This window comes from Plasmodium chabaudi, assembly GCF_900002335.3.
Source record: "Plasmodium chabaudi chabaudi strain AS genome assembly, chromosome: 10".
NCBI lineage: Eukaryota > Apicomplexa > Aconoidasida > Haemosporida > Plasmodiidae > Plasmodium > Plasmodium chabaudi.
In genome coordinates this window covers 472,780-492,482 of record NC_030110.2, presented here as the reverse complement: position 1 = coordinate 492,482, position 19,703 = coordinate 472,780, and the positions used below count along the sequence as shown (strand labels likewise).

General features: G+C 22.6%; 6 protein-coding genes across 6 annotated transcripts; 3 read left to right on the top strand and 3 right to left on the bottom strand.

Annotated features, from left to right (window-relative positions):
• Positions 1-671: 671 nt before the first annotated feature.
• On the top strand, positions 672-6,248 carry PCHAS_1011800 (protein kinase, putative; the record flags this gene model as incomplete). The annotated part of the gene is made up of 1 exon (XM_731021.2): positions 672-6,248. The coding sequence occupies one exon, from the start codon at positions 672-674 to the stop codon at positions 6,246-6,248; it is 5,577 nt and encodes a 1,858-aa protein (XP_736114.2).
• Positions 6,249-7,058: 810 nt separating this feature from the next.
• Positions 7,059-8,500, bottom strand: PCHAS_1011700 (CCR4-associated factor 16, putative; the record flags this gene model as incomplete). Its single annotated transcript, XM_016798303.1, has 6 exons — positions 7,059-7,084; positions 7,180-7,268; positions 7,386-7,532; positions 7,617-7,851; positions 8,025-8,124; positions 8,324-8,500. 6 exons carry the CDS (start codon positions 8,498-8,500, stop codon positions 7,059-7,061), a joined length of 774 nt encoding a protein of 257 aa, XP_016655532.1.
• An 828-nt stretch (positions 8,501-9,328) lies between these two features.
• Positions 9,329-10,570, top strand: PCHAS_1011600 (queuine tRNA-ribosyltransferase, putative; the record flags this gene model as incomplete). The annotated part of the gene is made up of 1 exon (XM_016798302.1): positions 9,329-10,570. The coding sequence occupies one exon, from the start codon at positions 9,329-9,331 to the stop codon at positions 10,568-10,570; it is 1,242 nt and encodes a 413-aa protein (XP_016655531.1).
• Positions 10,571-11,191: 621 nt separating this feature from the next.
• Positions 11,192-11,945, bottom strand: PCHAS_1011500 (calmodulin, putative; the record flags this gene model as incomplete). Its single annotated transcript, XM_732195.2, has 2 exons — positions 11,192-11,562; positions 11,867-11,945. The coding sequence occupies 2 exons, from the start codon at positions 11,943-11,945 to the stop codon at positions 11,192-11,194; spliced, it is 450 nt and encodes a 149-aa protein (XP_737288.2).
• A 2,714-nt stretch (positions 11,946-14,659) lies between these two features.
• PCHAS_1011400 (Hsp70/Hsp90 organizing protein, putative) lies at positions 14,660-16,339 on the top strand (the record flags this gene model as incomplete). The annotated part of the gene is made up of 1 exon (XM_740413.1): positions 14,660-16,339. One exon carries the CDS (start codon positions 14,660-14,662, stop codon positions 16,337-16,339), a length of 1,680 nt encoding a protein of 559 aa, XP_745506.1.
• Positions 16,340-17,100: 761 nt separating this feature from the next.
• PCHAS_1011300 (conserved protein, unknown function) lies at positions 17,101-18,299 on the bottom strand (the record flags this gene model as incomplete). The annotated part of the gene is made up of 4 exons (XM_016798301.1): positions 17,101-17,678; positions 17,780-17,950; positions 18,059-18,121; positions 18,260-18,299. 4 exons carry the CDS (start codon positions 18,297-18,299, stop codon positions 17,101-17,103), a joined length of 852 nt encoding a protein of 283 aa, XP_016655530.1.
• Between the last annotated feature and the right edge of the window lie 1,404 nt (positions 18,300-19,703).

The window sequence follows — 19,703 nt, the reverse complement described above, 5'->3', positions numbered from 1 at the left end:
ATATATACTCTTAATATTTTCAGAATAGTTTAAATATACTAACAGGTGAAATAAAAATGCGATCAATGAAAAGTACACAAAAAAAAATAGAAAAACATAATTAATTTAATATGTAGTTTATTTATGAAAGACAAATATATATAAAAGAAAATACATAATAAGCCCTAAATTAAGCAAATGCGACTTAAAAGGATATTTAAAAAATCATAGGGGACAAAAAAAAATTATTTCCATCAAATTTATTGCCAAAGCAAAATATATAATTCTTTATGCCAATAAATTTGTATAGAAACAATCAAACTAATGCTTTATGCTTTGTTTTTATTTTTTAATCCGCTTATTATTTTTAACTGCTTAATGATTATTTAAAGCGCTTTGAATTTTATTTGTTTTATAATTAAAACTGTTATTTTACATTTCCATAAATGAATTCATTGGGTATGATCAAATTGTGGGAAGCAATACACATACATATATATCTATGGCAATAAGAATAAAGATATATTGTCTAAACAGAAGAAAACAAAAAGCATTATGTATATATACACCTTGTTAATCATTTTCAAAATATGAAAGTAAAACATTGTAATGGGCAATGTAGTGGGGATTGGAGTGGCAACAACGACCAATCTGATTTTTAAAAAAAATAAAAAACAAAAAAATATGCAGAAATGTATTTTACGAAGAAATTAAGAAATAAGGAAGCCCATAATATACACACACTTTTGAATATGTATTTAAAAAATAATATAATAAAAAAAAAACATCACTACTTTAAGGATATTAATAAGCATGTATATATAGCTAAAACAATTTTTAAGTTTATTAATAATAATGATGATAACTTTTATAATGTTATAAAGGTTATTTTAAATAAGAATATTGTTAAATATATTTATAAACTTTTAAATTATGTGTGTAAAGTTTTGTGCCTAAGTAGGTGTAAAAAAAAATGCTGTTTTCATTTAAAGTCACAATCTGAGGAATATTATATCGAAAAAGATAATCTTGCAAAATGTTCATTAATTAAAACATATTTAATAAATATATACTATAATATTTTTAAAAATTTATGTATTATTCTTGCGAAACATAAAAATGGTTTAAGACAGAATGGTTCCCTACTTTTCAATGGGAACAACAATAATGAATATAACGATAATAATTGTAAAACTAAAAAGTTTAATGATAAGAATGGGTATGTCATACGGATTCAAAAAGATGGTGAGCATATACGAGGAAACTTTTTAAAAAGTTTAAAAAAAAAAATAAACTCCTATGGGAATATAACTAGTACCAAAAATTATAGCACCAATGGTTGGCTTCTAATAAGTGAACAAAATGAACTGATTAATTATAAGCATCTCTTTCGAATTATTTTGATTTTATTTAAATATAATCCTTCCCATTGTTTAAATAAAATAATATCAGAAAAAAGGAAAAAAAGCATTTTAAAAAAAAATAAACATTTTACTAATTTAACAAATGATATGATTACAGTCTCTGGGTTGTCTCATAAAAGTTGTCATTTTCAAAAAATAAATAAGAGCCATCTTATTTGTAATAATAATATTTTAAAAGAAAAATTGCCAAAGGATAATATATTTCATCGAGATAAATGTGTTTGTTTTTGTAAAAAAGGGAAAGAGAGAGAAAATGCTAGCTATATAACTATAGAAAAAAATAGCCATAGTAAAAAGAACATTCAAGATATAAATTTATACTTTTTTAAAGATCATGATTGTTTTGAGAATGTAAAAAGATATTTTGATAATAAAAAAATTCATAAGACGACGAAGAATATAAATATTGTCCAATGCAAAGACAAAATGATATTATCCTTATACAAATATTTGAACAGCTTCCTAAGAACAATACCTTATATTTTTTCATTTAAAAAACGGAATAAGACTATTTTCTCTTACTATAATAAAATTGTAAAAAAAGAATTTATCAATTTTATTTTCAAAAAAAAAACACAAAATATCCATTTCATATTCAGCATTAATAAGTCTCTTTTTAACTTATTGAAACAAAATAATTTTGCTTTTAAAAATGGTATTCGTTATGAAAGCCAATCTATAAAAGTTTGTACTATTAAGTTAAAAATAAAAAATGATATTCCATTTTTTTATGTATTTCGAAAAAAACAATATAACAATTTAAGAGCTTTGTTAAGATTTGAAAAAAAATCATTTCACTTACAAAATGTGTGTTGCCTATTTTTTTTTTTATTCCAATTTGTTAAGAGAAAAAAAAAAATAATTTTTAAAATATGTTCAAAAATTAAAAATATTATTTCAAATATTAAGAATGAAAATTATATCACCATTTTAAAAAGTTTATTAATATTAAAAAATTTTCTATATAATCATAAAAGTCTATTTGAGCATGTTTTAAGGATCTTGGAAAATTATCATGACCAGAATTTTATTTATAACTCGCTTTGTTACGAAACCAATTTGAATGAGGCAAATACAACAGATCATCAAATAGGCAAGAAAAATGAAAAAAGCAATAAGGAAATAAACCACGAACGTATACAAATTATTGCTTCAGACACATTACAATGCAAGCAGTGTGCATGTTTTAATAAAGAAAAGCCATCAATGCATTCCTATGAAAAGGGTAACGATTCTCCTATTAAGATCGGCTTATTATTCGCGCACCTATTTATCTATGTTTTTTCTTTATACTTAAATTTGTTGTTGAAAAGTTTGCTAAAATATAGATCAAATACAAAAAAAAAATACATACTTATGAAAATAATAATTATAAACAAATACGGAATTCTGCAGACAAGGCATGGTATTAACGGGGTTGTAACCAATGTGAAAAAATTCATCAAAGAAAAAAAAAAAAGTAACGATAATTTTTTTTACCGATCAAACATTTTGTCTTTAATTTATTATATTGTAAACACATGGAAAGTTTTAACTAATCTATCAAATATGTACAATTACAACATAGAGTATGAGAATAATATGAAAATAATTCTAACAAATTTTGTATTAACATTATTAAGAGATATGAATAGTGTGTTTATAAAAAATAATAAAAAATGCTCATCAAAAAAATGGAAATATTACAAAATGCGGGGAGAAAATATGCACTATATATTTGGAAATCACCTAATATATATGTTTTTGAAAAAAAATCTTCTTAATTTTTTTGAATCATTTATTTTTGGCACTTCAAAAGATTGTGATAATGTGTATGATAAAACCAAATTCGAGAACGTATCAAATGAAGTTATACATAAAATTGTTTGTCAAAATAAGGAAAAAGGTATGGCATTAATTTACATATATTTTGAGCTTGATAAAACATTTTTAAAGTTTTATTCAAATTTTATAAGCCATACAATAAAAAGGAAAAGAATAAAAGAAAGAAATTGTGTAAGAAGCAAAATCGAGCTTCTTTCTTTCGATCATACAATATATACCTTATTTTACAGAATGGCACATTTTAGAAAATTTATAATAAATTCAAAAAATAAAATATACATAAAAATGATAAATAAATATTATTTACTTTTAATTATATTAATATGCTACAAAAGGGAAAAAGAAAAAAATATTTCAAAAGTTATGACAACATTTTTAAAAATACTTGTCTTATTGTCGGAGCAAAAAAATATTGTTTTGCAACTCTACTTTTATAAAATTAAAATTTTAGAGTTTTTACTGCACTATATTAATGATGGCAATTTTGAAATAAAAAAAAAAGAAAAAAGGGCATCCAAAAGTAATAAATCAAGTCCTCTTATTAGTGATAATAAAAAAATACAGTCTACAAATGAGGGTGCCTGTGATAGGGTTTATCACAAATATGCCGATAAAGATTGCAGTAAAAAAAGTGCTTCATCTAATTCGAGTTATAATACAAATTCTCAATTTAATGATCATACTAAGAAAATAAAGTTTGGAAAAAATATTATACCCCCTTTATGTTTAGACAAAATTAAAAAATCGTTTAATTCTTTTGATAAATGTGTATCCGATGAATATGATGAAAAAATAAGTATTCTTTCAGATGAAATATCATCAAAAATAATGAATCCTGAATTGGGAAAATATATAGATAAGGTTGATTGGTCGGAAAATATTTCTACAAATAAGTTACTATTAATGAGTGAGGAATATTGTAGGGATAAAAATTTGAATGACAATTTTCATAAAATGGAAAGAGAATACTTAAAATGTGAGAGTTACAATTTAACTGATCAAGTTAAATATAAAAATAGATATAAAGACAAACTAAATGATGAAATAGTTTCTGTTAAGACATGGGTTTTGCTGTTAATTTTTTCCTTAATAACGTCCTACAATAAAAAATGTCTTAACGATTTATATTTTAATGAAAATTATTATGATGAATATCAAAATATAAATAAACAGATTGAAAAAAAAGTTTTTAAAAAATGTAATGAAATAAAAAAAATTCTAAAAATATGGTTAAAAGTATTTAATAAATATTTCCCTTTTTCTGAGGTCATTAATTCAGAGCATTTACCGATCATACAAATTATTCAGTCTTTCATAAATAATAATATTAAAAAAAATAATGTTATTGGAAATATAAAAAACGAAGGAAAGAAATACTTTATCAATGATCAAACAAAATCAATACTCTACAATTTGTCTGTTGTAAAAAATTTAAAAAATATAACATTTTTAAAAAAAATAAATGAATATGGTAATGGGAAAATATTTTTATGTTCTCATAATATATTTAATAACAATTTTTTTATAATAAAATTAATAGATATAGCTAATAATATAAATGAAAATTATATTTTTAAAAATATTTTTAATGAAATTAAATGTCTTCTTACTTTTCAAAACTCAAAAAAAGGGATATGCCAAATGTATACTTATGGAATTATTCCAAATTGTAACCATAATGGTTTTACTTATTATTTACTTATGAAATATTATGAAGGCAATTTAAAAGATCTAATAAATTATGCACACGTATATTATTTAAAAGAGATAAAAAAAATACGAGGAAACATAAAGCAGTTTTTTTTACCTATTGTGCGTAAGGAAAAAGTAGAGAAAATAATTTTAAATTTTAAAATAGCCAAAATTATTAAACAAATTACAAAAAGGTGTAAAGGGAATTTTATATTTTGCTACAAGTACTTATGTAGATATACAAATGTGTATTCTTGTTACACTATGATATTAAAAAGTCGGATTTTTATAAAAATAATTCAGTTGAAATTTATTTTATTTATTTTAAATATTTTTATTCAAATAATAGAACAAATTATGTATGTACATAAAAAAAAGATCATTCATTTTGATATTAATACATGCAATATTTTAATCGATTTTAAAAAAACATGCCCACTATTAATGTGTAAAAAGTATAAAACAAAAAAAAATAACAACATTAATCATGTCAATACTAAGCAGGATCTTAAAAATACTCGATCTCAAATTGTTATGAGAAATTGTTTTGTAGAAAATGAAAGGAAGACAAATTTAGATTTCATTCGTCCTTCATATCAAATTAACAACTCAAGCTATAAAAAACAAAATAAGTTTTATAATAATATTGATATATCGATGGCTAGTTTTAATTATAGACAATATTTTAAGAGAATAATGAAAAAAAAAGATTGTCAATACATAGTTGTTCCATCAATAGTTATCAGTGATTTTGGAGAAAGTAAGTTTTTTTTAAGGGATACAGACTTTATTTTTTTCAGAAAAAATAGAGGAAATGAAATGTTAGCAGCTCCAGAACTTTTGACTAACAAAAATAAATATACACATTCAAAGAGTAAGCACAAAAATGTGGCAAAAAGTTTAAGAAAACATTCATTTGTATCATTAGAATTTTATAAATGCTTAAAAAAGGTTAAAATGATGATAAAAAAAAAATTAGAAAATCAGAAAAAATTTCAAAAAAAAAAAATAAACATGTCTAAAAGTGACATATGGTTATTAGGATCTTTATTATATGAAATGATTACTAATGATAGTTTGTTCAATTATTATAATTTTATTTATATAAAGATTTACGAAAAAAAGGAATTATTAAATGAACTAATTAATAAGAAAATTAAAATGAGGTTTAAGGAATTGAAATATTTTTTTAAGTTTTTTTTTCAATTTGATTTAAAAAAGAGAAAAGATCTTTATGAAATATATCAAGAAAGTATTAAGATCTACAATTTTTACTTCAACCAATTAAAAAGTAAAGAAGAAATATTAAAAAAAACAAACTTAAAGTAGGAACCATATTGAGAACATCAAATTGGGGAAGCAGGATTCATACCCCTTTGTATGTAGAGAACAAATAATTATCTAGCCACTACCATAAAGTAGTGCATTTCCTAGCACTTCACAGGGAGTATAATGTTGAACCGTAAAACAATAAAGCAAAAAAAGGAAAAATATATTATACTGATGAGCATTCATAGTATAATTAGGATATGTATTTTTTAGTTTAATCATAAATTAAGTATAGCTTAACTTATTTAAAGTCGTTATTCAACGATTTTTTCTATGTATGTTTTTGAACATTCAAAACACATATAAAAAGTTTAATCTAAAAAAAAATATAATATATGTTTGTCCTAAAAAATGAAAAGGGGAAGACATCGGATATAATCTTTATATCCAAATATATATTTACACTAAAATTTTCAAAAAAATTGTTTTCACATGAAAGCAAACAATTAAGTAAATAAATTATATACACTTAATTAAAAAAATTTGTTTCATATGCCTTAATTATGTCAATATTTTTTTTGTTTTTAATTTGAAACTTTTCACAATGTGATGATATATTTTGTGGAATAATAAAACGCGTATATAATTTTAAATACAAATTTCTTTTAAATAAGTATATTATTTTATAAAAAATTTTAATTTATATTTTTCTTCTCATATGCTAAGATTCATGCATTCAATGCATTATTTTGTATATGTGTTTCGAACGGTTATTCTAACTTTGTTATCCTTATTTATATTAGTTAATACAATAATAGTGTGTTGAGTTTGTTTTTTTCCAGCCGTTATTTTGGTCCTTATAATGCTTGTCTAATCAGAATCTAGATTCATAATTTCTATAAAAAAAAAAAAATTAGTTACATTAATATGGTGCCTTGAAGATGCTCAAAAAATAACAAAAATACGTAAGATTGTGTTTATATTGAGATACCATCAATATTGTAAGATTTATCATTTTTGTTTGTCTCTTCCATCATATTGTCAAAAACAAAGTCGGCCATTGAAACGTATTTCTTATCACTGCATGTAGAGAAGTAAAATAGTAAACATTATGAAAATGTAAGGATGTGATAAGCATGTATAAAGGAGTTTCTTTTTTATTAATCGTGTTTTATTTTCATCATGGTTATAACTCACCTTACAATACTGTTTATATCTGAAAAAAAGGATACTGAGCCTTTTGCCAAATATAAAACATGGGTAGACCATTTGTCCATACAATCAAATATGTGGGTTGAATAAATTATAATACACTTATATTTAATCGATTCATTTTTCAAAAAACTGAAATAAAAAAAGTTGTGTAAATATAGAATGAGATATATATAAGTATATGAATTGTGTTACATTTTAGAAATTGTTTCTTACTCAAGTAAAACTTTTCTAGATATTAAATCTAAGGATTCTGCTGCTTCATCAAAAATATAAATATCTTTTCTTTTCATTATAGTAGATACAATTTGAACTTTTTTTTTCTGTCCCTTAGAAATTCCAGATATAACTTTACTATCATCTATGTCAAACAATTTCATTAACTTTTTATATCTCTTCGAATCAGCATATTGAGCAAACATGTTTTTTATTGTGATATTCATGGCGTATTCTAAAAAAAGTTTATAAACAGATTAAGATATTGTAATCATATTATATGAACAGAGTAAAGATAATTTATGAAAAGCAGATAAACCTTATGAGTTACAAAATAATATACGTATTCACCATTCTTTTGTTTTACATTTCAAACAAATAAATGCATAATTAATTTTTATTATATACCATCATTCCACCATTCTCCAACATATCCTATTCTATCGTTTAAAGAAAGGTCGTGAAAAACTGGTTTGTTAAAAGCGGAAACAGATTCTTCTTTTACAAGCTAAAAAAAAACACATTTTCATATTTCGTTCAAATGAAAATAATATTATAAAGAGAAAAGTTATATATTCTAAATGTATGCATTACAAATTATTAGTTTGTCTGTATAATATCAAATACTGTATTATGTTTATTATCGTTGTTGTTTCTTTACACATCCATGTATTTATATTTTATGACTTGTTAAGAATAATATATACCTTTTTTCCAGCTAGAATGCTTAGTAAGGTACTCTTTCCGGCTCCATTTTTTCCACAAATAAGAACTCGCATACCCCTTTCAAATACAAGGTTTATATCGTTTAGGGCCTGAATTCGAGTTTTTCGTAGTGGGTGATAGTAATTATAAATTAAGTTGTTAATTACGATGCTATCCATTTTTTATAAATATGTTATACAAAATTTGTAAAATTTGCACTATTATTATGGATATTATATATAGAAGGTATTTATTTGCTGATATATGTTTATAAAAATCTGATTAAGGCTATTATAAAATTAAAAAATTTTTTTTGCTTGTTTGTTTTGGAATTCTTTCGAATGGTATACTTGAAAAAGTAAATAAGTCCAAAAATATTTTGGGAAAAATAAAAAAAAGAATCGAATATAAAATATATAATAAATAAAAAAAAACATATGTATATTGATAATGGGTGGAAAAAAATTATAAAATAATTTTATAGCCAAATTTAAGAAATGAGTATATCTTTTGAAGGTATGGAAAATTTTTATGAACCTCTACACGGTGTCGTTTTTTTCTTATGTCTATGTATTATATACTTTTAAATATTTGATTCTTAAAATATTTGATTTATTTAATTAAAAAAAATGATATTTTAATTCGATAAATGGAAATAGCGAATTTTCCTTTCCATCTTATATAGAATGTTTTAAGAATAAATGGCTTAACTATTTTTATTAATCACTGAGCATATTCAACATTGTTTTTTTTTAAATTATTAATTGTGTATTGTTTATAATTTTATTATTTTTTTTGCCAAGATTTCCATAAATTATTTATTATATTTCTTTTTAAGGTTCAAAATTAGTAAATTGCGTAATAAGAAATTGTAGGCATATTCTCACGAATATATATTGCTATTATAAATAATAGCTACAAAGGTAGTGCCGTTGTATATACAATATAAGGGAATTATATAAGCCTGCAATATATATTAACTATAGGAAATATAAAAAAAAAACGAAATGAGCGAAAGTAATAAATACCGAGTAAATAGAATATTCGATCTGGAAACCCCAACCACTACTATACTAACAAATGATATACTACCAGAATTCATAAATCTAGAATTGTTGAGAAAAATTGAATCACCTTTTATTTTAAATTGTCCACTATCTGAAGTATATAATAATATAGATGTTTATGAAAAAGCAAAAGAACATTATTTAAAAAATAATATAAAAGGACAAGATAGTTACTTACATAATTTTTGCGATTTTAAGTGTAGTTATAGATATATGAATATACGAAATGTTTTAGCAAATAATTTTAATTTAAATATTAACAAATTTATAACATTAAAAGATAGTAATAGTATAGCAACTTTTACATTTGATGATTTTATAAAATGTGTTGAAATTTTTGAACCAAATATTTTATGTATCCCAACTGAAGAAATAAAAATCAATGAACAAGTAGGGAAGAAAAAAAAAATAAGAATCATAACTCTAATGAATGAGTTTTTAGAAAAAATTAAAATAATAAAGGAAAAAAATAATGACAATAATAGCTTATTATGTATTTTATCAGTCCCATCTACTATTAATATAAATAGTGTAATAAAAGAAACACTAGATAAATACGACTCCATTATTGATGGCTATTTATTGAGTGGTATAGGTTATGATGAATCAAACCATGTGCGAACTAGCTATATTAAAGATATATTAGAAATACTTCCAGAAAATAAATTAAAATTTATACAATTATCAAATGGAAACCCAATTGAAATTTTACACAGTATATATTATGGAATAGATATTATCGAAACAAATTTTCCTTATTACTTAGCAAGGAATGGAAAAGCTATAAATATGGATATAAATTTAAAAGATATAAATCTAAAAGATATAAATCTAAAAGATATAAATCTAAAAGATATAAATTATGAACAGTCTACATCATTTGATATTAATCTTATTAATTTTGAAGACCAAAAAATAAATGATATTTTTATTATAGATTTAAATGATTCAAAATATGCATTAGATTATTCTATTATATCAAGTAATTCACCAAGAAAAGAAACTAAATCATATATACACCATTTATTAAAATGCAAAGAATTAACAGCTAATGTAATATTATCATATCATAACCTTTATATTTATAAATTGTTTTATCAAGAAATTAAATCGCAAATAAAAAATAATACCTTTTTGTCTTACATTAATAAATTCATACAACACCATAAACTGTGTATATAAAGGTGATAGGAAGAATAATGGATGATAATATTTTCTTGGAAATACAAAGCCATAATAATGTACAAAGATAATATCTTCTTTACTTTTTAAGTATATAATTTGTCAATACTCCATTAAAAATGCTTTTTTTAATTATTCATTATTATATTCTTTCCTATTTACACATAGTTATGTCACTGTTTTTAATGTATTAACATTATTTATAAATTTGTTTTTTACTCTTAAAAAATGGATAACTGCTTACATTATTTCATTTGTTTTTTATATGACCATATAAATTAATCCTATATTTTTTTTGTATTTTTCATTAACTTCAATTTGTTAATTTTTTTAAATCAACTTTTATTCTTAATAAAACAGTACATTAATTTTATCGAATTATATGGACATGTGTGTGCCCCTTAAGCAAGACAAATAATCAAACCTAATTCATGGGTTATGCTAATTTTTTATTATTCACAGATTTTATATTAGAGTTATAAAAATTTAGAATTTTATCAAGTAAAACATTATTAGTTAATGATATTAAAATGTATAAGGGAGAGTTAATATAAAAATTAAAAAAAAAGTTATGCATATATTACGTATACAACGATGTATATATATGCATAGATTAATAACTTATTTAGCTATCATCATTTTAACAAACTCCTCATAATTAATTTGTCCATCTCCATCAATATCTGCTTCTCTTATCATTTCATCAACTTCTTCATTTGTAAGTTTTTCTCCTAAGTTTGTCATGACATGCCTTAATTCATCAGCACTAATATATCCATCACCATCTCTATCAAAAACTCTAAAGGCTTCAATTAATTCTTCTTCAGTATCTGTATCTTTCATTTTTCTTGCCATTAAGGTTAAAAATTCTGGAAAATCTATTGATCCATTTCCGTCTGTGTCAATTTCATTTATCATATCTTGTAGTTCCGCTTCCGTTGGGTTTTGGCCCAATGATCGCATGACAGTGCCTAGTTCCTTTGTTGTTATAGCTGTAAAGGTAAATAAATAAAAGATATATAAATAATTGATAAATGTGTGTATCCATACGCAAGCACATATATATATGTAATGTAATTCGATTATTATTATAAATGCAAGGGCTAAACACTATGAAAGTGGGAATATATCCCAACAAGACTTATTATGAAATACTTAAAATACCCATAATGATGCAATTTTTTTTAATAATGTTTTTTTTAATTCTATTAATTTATATATGCATTATTTTTATATGTATTTTATTTTATTAATATATATATAATTTTCTCTCTATCTACTCTCTTTGTTGCTTACTTCCATCTCCATCTTTATCAAATAAGCTAAAGGCTTCTTTGAATTCTGAAATTTGTTCTTCTGTTAACTTGTCTGCCATTATACTGTTTAATTACAAGATCGTGAGCTTTATATATTTCGTTTTTTTAGTTCTTTTATTGCAAATAAATAAATTTATAGCTATAAAATTATTTTTTATTTACATAAAAGTGTATGCATTTTCATAAATATATGAATATTTTTTATTTAAAATGCATTACCTTTATATATATTTTTAGCAAAAAAAAAAAAATGGAAAAATACCCATAAATCGAAAAAAGGGAATGAAAGGTTATTATATGTTTAAGTATTTGCTTATGTGTGCATTATATATAAATATATTATATATATAATTATAATATATTAGCAATAAATTACAATATTATCTTTAATTATATAAATAATATACCATTTTAATTCTTATATATTTTAATTTCGTGCACAAAAAAACATATTATGTAAGCATTTTACCAACTATCTATGTATAATGAAATAATAATATGCTATTTCCTATAAGGAATTCCTTTTTAAATTTTAAAACTATGAAAACGATTTTTCAAGTTATTCATAATTATTAAAAAAAATATATTTTATGCTCATATAGTATTTACATAATATATGCGGAATATTTCAAATACAGTACGCATAAGTACTTTAGCATATATATTTTTATATTAATTTAAAATAAGTATTGTTATTACTTATTTCTAATAATGCTATACATACATTAGCAATTTTCACAAATTTTCATAATTTTTTTTGAATTCGATTTGATGTTCTTTCCCCTCTTACATATGTTGGCATATCCAAATAAATTATTATTAGCTTTGTTCTCATTTCTCTCAATATTTGTGCCACATAAATGGCAATATGTTAAGAAATGTGTGTTATTCTCAAAACTCTTTCATTTAATTTTCTATAATACATTTTTAATGGCTTTTCCCTGACCTTTTGAACAATCACACAAAAGTTTTCATAAACAGGATGAAATAATATTAGCAGTCTATTTCATTTTTTTAAACATGATTAATTTTTCTTTTGTATTTATCCAGCATTTAAATGGAAAAAGAAAATAACGATTTTTCAATTTCCACAGTTATACACTATATCATTTCGAGCATTTTACATATTAGTTTAATTGTGTAAGTTGAAAAACTTAAGAATTAGGTTGAAATGGATGCACATAATAAGAGGGAAACTGCTTACACTATATAATTTATAAATCTTTATATAGATAGATTGAATAGTAAATAAAAATTAACTTCTTTTTTTATATTTTTCTATAAAACATGTGTAAGAATTTCGCAATTTTATGTGTTAAAATAATTGCCATATCACCTTTTGTAGACTAATTTAATAATATACGATATATAGCAACAAAAAGGTGTCTTAAAAGTGTATTCATAATTATTTGAAAATAAAATAATAAGCTTATTGTATGTACCAAAGCAGTTTTCCCCACCTATAGGGTTTGAATAATGTGCAAAACTACTACTATGCATATTGTGCATATTAAAATATTGTTTAATCGCTTCTTTGTATTATTAATGAATTGGACAGAATATGTATATGGAATAGTAAATCTTTAAAAAAGATTAAGCCCATACAAATATAAATCGTGTTCAAACAAAAGTACCTATTGATAGAAATATATTGTAGTACTATATAATGCAAACATATATTTAACACGAAAAAAACAATTTATTTTGATGAACAAACTATTTATATACTTATATTTTTGTAGAATATGTATGTTGTGAGGGGAGGGGAAAATATATCAGTGTAGTAAATAGAGAGTGAAACAATTGAAAAAAAAAAAATAACAATCCTACATGATAAAAAATGTATTTTTTTATTTCCAGTTAATTATCTTTTATTAATTAAAATGGGGATTATACCATTTTTATGTTGGAAAAAATGAATTTATAACTTTATATAAATAATAAAGTACGATGTGTTTATATAAATGTGAAACTTTTTATGCTTAAATTTGTTCTTATTACTGATAAATAAATGCAACAGTACAATTATATCTTTGAAAAAATTATATAATCATACAAATACTGTTAAATAAAGATATAAAATAATAAAAGTATTTGAAAAAACACAAAATGGATGCAAAACTTTTATTTTGTCGTTATAAATGTAACCTATAAAATTTCATTTTTATATGCAAGTTGAATACACAAAATACATCAATGCACAGTCCTCATGTAATTTATATACATATTATATATAAAAGGGAAAGGGCAAAAAAATATAACTGAATGTGATACTTGGTTAGCCAAACGAGAAATAAAAAAATTATACACGGTATTTTCAAAATATAAAAATTGCATTATGTTTCTCTTGGAAACTACAATAAAAAAAGAACATGAAAAATAAAAGAAAAATCTTATGTAGATTTCAGCAAGCACTTTATTATTTTTTATATAATATTGTATTATTAAAAAAACAAAAAAATTATAATACATTCACCTAATTAAAATTATGTATAAAAATATTTTATTTTTTTAAAAAAAAGGGAAATAATAAAAAAGAAAAATATCCAACATCAAATTAAATTAAAAGTAGGATTAATATAAATATTCTGTACTTTGGAAAGTAAAAATAAATTATATACATGTTTGGAACAAATCAAATTGGGTACATATAATAGCTTGTTATAGAAATATACAAGAAGTATAGCAAAAACCAATATAAGTTGATAAAACGTGTATATTTTTATATAGCCATTTATTTAATAAAAAAAAATAAATATATAACCTTCTAAGTATGGTAAACAAAGAAGAAGCTCAAAGACTTAAGGAATTAGGAAACAAATGTTTCCAAGAAGGAAAATTTGATGATTCAGTAAAATATTTTTCTGATGCTATTAAGAATGATCCTTCTGATCATGTTCTTTATTCAAATCTATCTGGTGCCTATTCCAGTTTAGGAAGGTTTTATGAAGCATTAGAAACTGCTAATAAATGTATTAGCATAAAAAATGATTGGCCTAAAGGATATATTAGGAAAGCATGTGCTGAGCATGGTTTAAGACAACTAGATAATTCTGAAAAAACTTATTTGGAAGGATTGAAATTAGATCCAAATAATAAATCATTGAAAGATGGATTAGAAAAAGTAAGAAAAGAAAAGGAAATGGAAAATATGGAATATATTAATCATATAAATAATATTATAAATAATGATCCCAAATTAAGATCATATAAAGAAGAAAATTCAAATTATTCTACCGAATTATTAAATACAATTAAAGCTATAAATGCAAATCCAATGAATATTCGTTTTATTCTTTCTTCTTGTAATCCTAAAATAAGTGAAGGTGTTGAAAAATTCTTTGGAATCAAATTTAATGATGATGCATCTTATGAAGCAGAAAGAGAAAGACAAAGGAAGAAAGAGGAGGAAGAAAAAAAAGAAAAAGAAAGAAAAATGAAAGAAGAAGAAAAGAAAAAAAATAGAACACCAGAAGAATTACTTGGTGATGAACATAAATTAAAAGGTAATGAACTTTATAAACAAAAAAAATTTGAAGAAGCATTAAAAGAATATGATGAAGCTATAAAAGTTAATCCAAATGATATTATGTATTATTATAATAAAGCTGCTGTTTATTTAGAAATGAAATCCTATGAAAAAAGTATTGAAACTTGTATTTATGCTATAGAAAATAGATATAATTTTAAAGCAGATTTTTCTCAAGTAGCTAAAGTATATAATAGATTAGCTATTGGTTATATTAATATAAAAGATTATGACAAAGCATTAGAAGCTTATCGTAAATCATTAGTAGAAGATAATAATAGAGCAACTAGAAATGCTTTAAAAGAACTTGAAAGAAAAAAAGAAAAAGAAGAAAGAGAAGCATATATAGATCCAGTCAAAGCAGAAGAACATAAAAATAAAGGAAATGAATACTTTAAAAATAATGATTTTCCTAATGCAAAAAAAGAATATGATGAAGCTATTCGAAGAAATCCAAATGATGCAAAATTATATTCAAATAGAGCTGCAGCTTTAACCAAATTAATTGAATATCCATCAGCTTTAGAGGATGTTATGAAGGCAATCGAATTAGATCCTAAATTTGTCAAAGCATATACTAGAAAAGGAAACCTACACTTTTTTATGAAAGACTATTATAAAGCAATACAAGCATATAATAAAGGTTTAGAATTAGACCCTAATAATAAAGAATGTACAGAAGGATATCAAAGATGTGTATACAAAATCGATGAAATGTCAAAATCAGAAAAAGTCGATGAAGAGCAAATTAAAAAATCAATGGCCGACCCAGAAATCCAACAAATTATCTCAGACCCACAATTTCAAATAATTTTACAAAAAATAAATGAAAACCCTAATTCTATTTCAGAATATATTAAAGATCCAAAAATTTTTAATGGATTACAAAAATTGATAGCTGCAGGTATTTTAACAGTGAGATAAAGTTAGATAAAGCGTATATCACACTTGCTTTTTTCTCATGAATTAAAATTTTATTTGGGCCTACCATATATGCATATATGGGTATATTTGCACATATTTGTGCTATATATCCATTCATGCTTATTTATGTACCTTTCTTTATCTTTTAATTATTTGAATAGCGAGTTGTTCCCAATCCCATTCGATGGGTATACGTGTATATATTTTATTTTATTTATATTCTACATTTTACCTCGCTTAATATACCTTTCTAACAACCCTTTTGAATGCAATGTCTTCATTACACGAATTAATTTTTTAATTTTAACAAATAACCAAAAAAATATAAAAATTTTAAACAATAATTTTTTTTTCAATAAAATTGTAGCGAACTTCGCTGTTTATATAGAGAAAGCTATATCACAAATAGCGAAAATTATATAAACATATTTTAAAGTTGTCATATATTATTTATTTTACAAAATTATAAAATAAGATTGGGCAATGCATTCTTCATTTTATGCATTTTTAATGGTATAGAATTGCTAAAAACTTCATTATGCCTTTATATTTTTTTTGAAAAATTATATATTCCAAGTTTGGCTTAAATTATATTGAATATTTATCAAAAAAAATATTAGTTGTTTATGATTTGAGTTTTATGTATACATAAAAAATGACGGAGTTATAAAAAAAACATAAAAATAATATTAGACAAATATAATAATATTTTATTTATTACCTACAAATTTATTATATTTTATACTATACAAATTTAAAATTTATGAAGAAATAATTATAATTATAAGAATTAAAATATAAGATAAATAAGAATAATGGGCAGAATTTTTGGGATTGCAATATAAGTCACTGTTTTGTATGGACATATCAACTTGGTTACTACATAAAACATAACTCCTTTTTTTTTCTTTATATTCAATTAATTGAAGAGGATCACATGTACAAGCCCATGGGTAATCTATATTACTAGCACCAAAAATCATATAAAATGACCCTAAGTTTCCTACTTGATAATTTTCATTAGACTTTCCTTTGTCTGAAGAAAATAATCCCTTCTTTAAAGGTTCATGTGTAGGCAATTCCATGTATGAATTGGGTTTCTCATTTTTAGCTATTTCATGATTTTCAATAAGTTCAGTTTTATCACTTGGTTGCTCATCAGATGCATTGTTCTCTTCCTTTGTGTTATGATGCATTCGATGAATTTTCTCCGAATAAATATTATTAATTTTATTATAGTTAAATATTCCTGCAAAGGAAGTTATTTTATCGATAAAGCCACTTCCCTTTGTTTCGTGTTCGTTTTTACTTGCGGATTTCCCCCCGCTAGTTTGACCATCTGAATGAAAGTTTGATAAAAGAAAAGAAATGAAAAAAGTAAAACAAAACAATGAAATATGAACTTAACAAACTGGGTATTAACATTATATATTTTATTACCTTTCCCCTCCTTTTTATCAAAAGAAATATAATCACTTGATATGCAATGGTATTTTTTATATATATTTGAATGTTCGGTGTCCTTTTTTACAAAATCTTTTAAAAGATCCAATTCCAGTTTTTTCATTTCCGTTAATTTTGATAATGCTTCTTTCGAAACACCAATGTTATCTGAAAAAGTATAAAAAGGGTATGCGAATGAGTTATATTTGTAAGGGGTAAAATGGGAATATATTGGGCCTATTCAATAGCTAAATAAATATAATTAATAGATATTACTTTTATTATTTGAATCACTTGAATCATTTGAATCATTTATTCCTTGAACATTTTTTAAATTGCCTGTTGTAAAAATATAAATACCATGTAGATATGTGTAATAAAGTGTAGACATGTATTTTTCAAATATGTACATTTTAAAACTGCGAGAAATATAGACATTTTTTGTGTAGCATGATATATATATTTTATTTTGTTTACCTAAAATTAAGCAATTGATAATAAAAAGAAATGCTCTCATTTTGGAAAACCTTTAACGAAGCATTTCATTGGTCAATTTTTACTGTAGCTATATATTTATATATATTTTTTTTTTGCTCTTTCATATTTAAGAAGGTTTCAACAAATTAAGTTTTTGTAGACAAATTATTCTTAACGATTTTCTTCACGATTGTTTCCGATTTATTTTTGTGTCATTTCTGTTTGCATACATATATGTTATGTGTATACAAAAAAAATAACAATATCTATTTGTAAATATGCACCACAATTGTATGTTATATTATTTTAATAAATGAAAGGAGTAATATTTAAAAAATTATAAAAGAAAATATGTTTTTTGAATTATTGTTTTGAGCTATAATTTACAAAATATTTCAAACACACACTTATTTGCATGTTGCATTTTTTTTTGTACGTTATATAATGCATTAATACATATTTTTCGTATATGATTATTGCCTATGGTATAAAAAGTTCGCCTTTTCACTATATTTTACATATATTAAAAAATAAAGACAAATATGTAATATATTTTAAAATGGGAAAATTAAAAGAAAAAAATGTGTATATATATATTTATATATTATTAAATCGATATCGATTAAAAATTAAAAACAATAAATATGCAACAGAACAAATCTTTGCAGTATTAAAAACTTATTACAAATATTGCGATAAAAAAAATGTGGAAATATATATTTTTTACTTTATATTTTTTTATTATATATTTTTTATTTTTTTAAATTATTTACACTGAAAAAATATGCTAAATTTTGGTTCTTTATAATGATATTCAAATACTGCCATAACATGCATTATATATTTTTTTGTCTAATTTTTCAAGAGCGAATTACTATATATATCGCTATCACAATTTTAAATGAGTTAGGAAATTGGATGTTTTAACCTGCCCATGAATATAAGAAATGTTGATTTAAAATTGCATAAATAATTCTCTTTTTTTTCTCAATAAAAAAGGGAAAAAAATTAGAATGATTTATTAAAGGGTGTAAAAATATATGGGTATGCAGAGTAACCGTGGGATATATTTTATTTTTATTTTATAATACTGTAAAAAAATTGTAAAATTTTTTTTATAAATAAGTTATAAAAGAATTTCAAGTTCAAATTGGATTAAATGTTTTTATAGGCAAATAAATAAATAATTAAGAAAATTGACAAAAATTAACAAAGAATGGATGAAAAATACCATTTCAATGAAAAAAAAAATAAGAAAAACAAATTTATAGAAATTCAAACATGCACATATGTTCATAATAATTTGACACTTTTATAAATATTGACAAATATGATTTTTGAAACTCTTTGGTAGGATAATTTGATTTAATTTAACTTTTTTTAGAAAGGTTTAAAATTTCAAAGTATTTTATCTTCCCAAAGAGTAACATGTTATGATGCACAT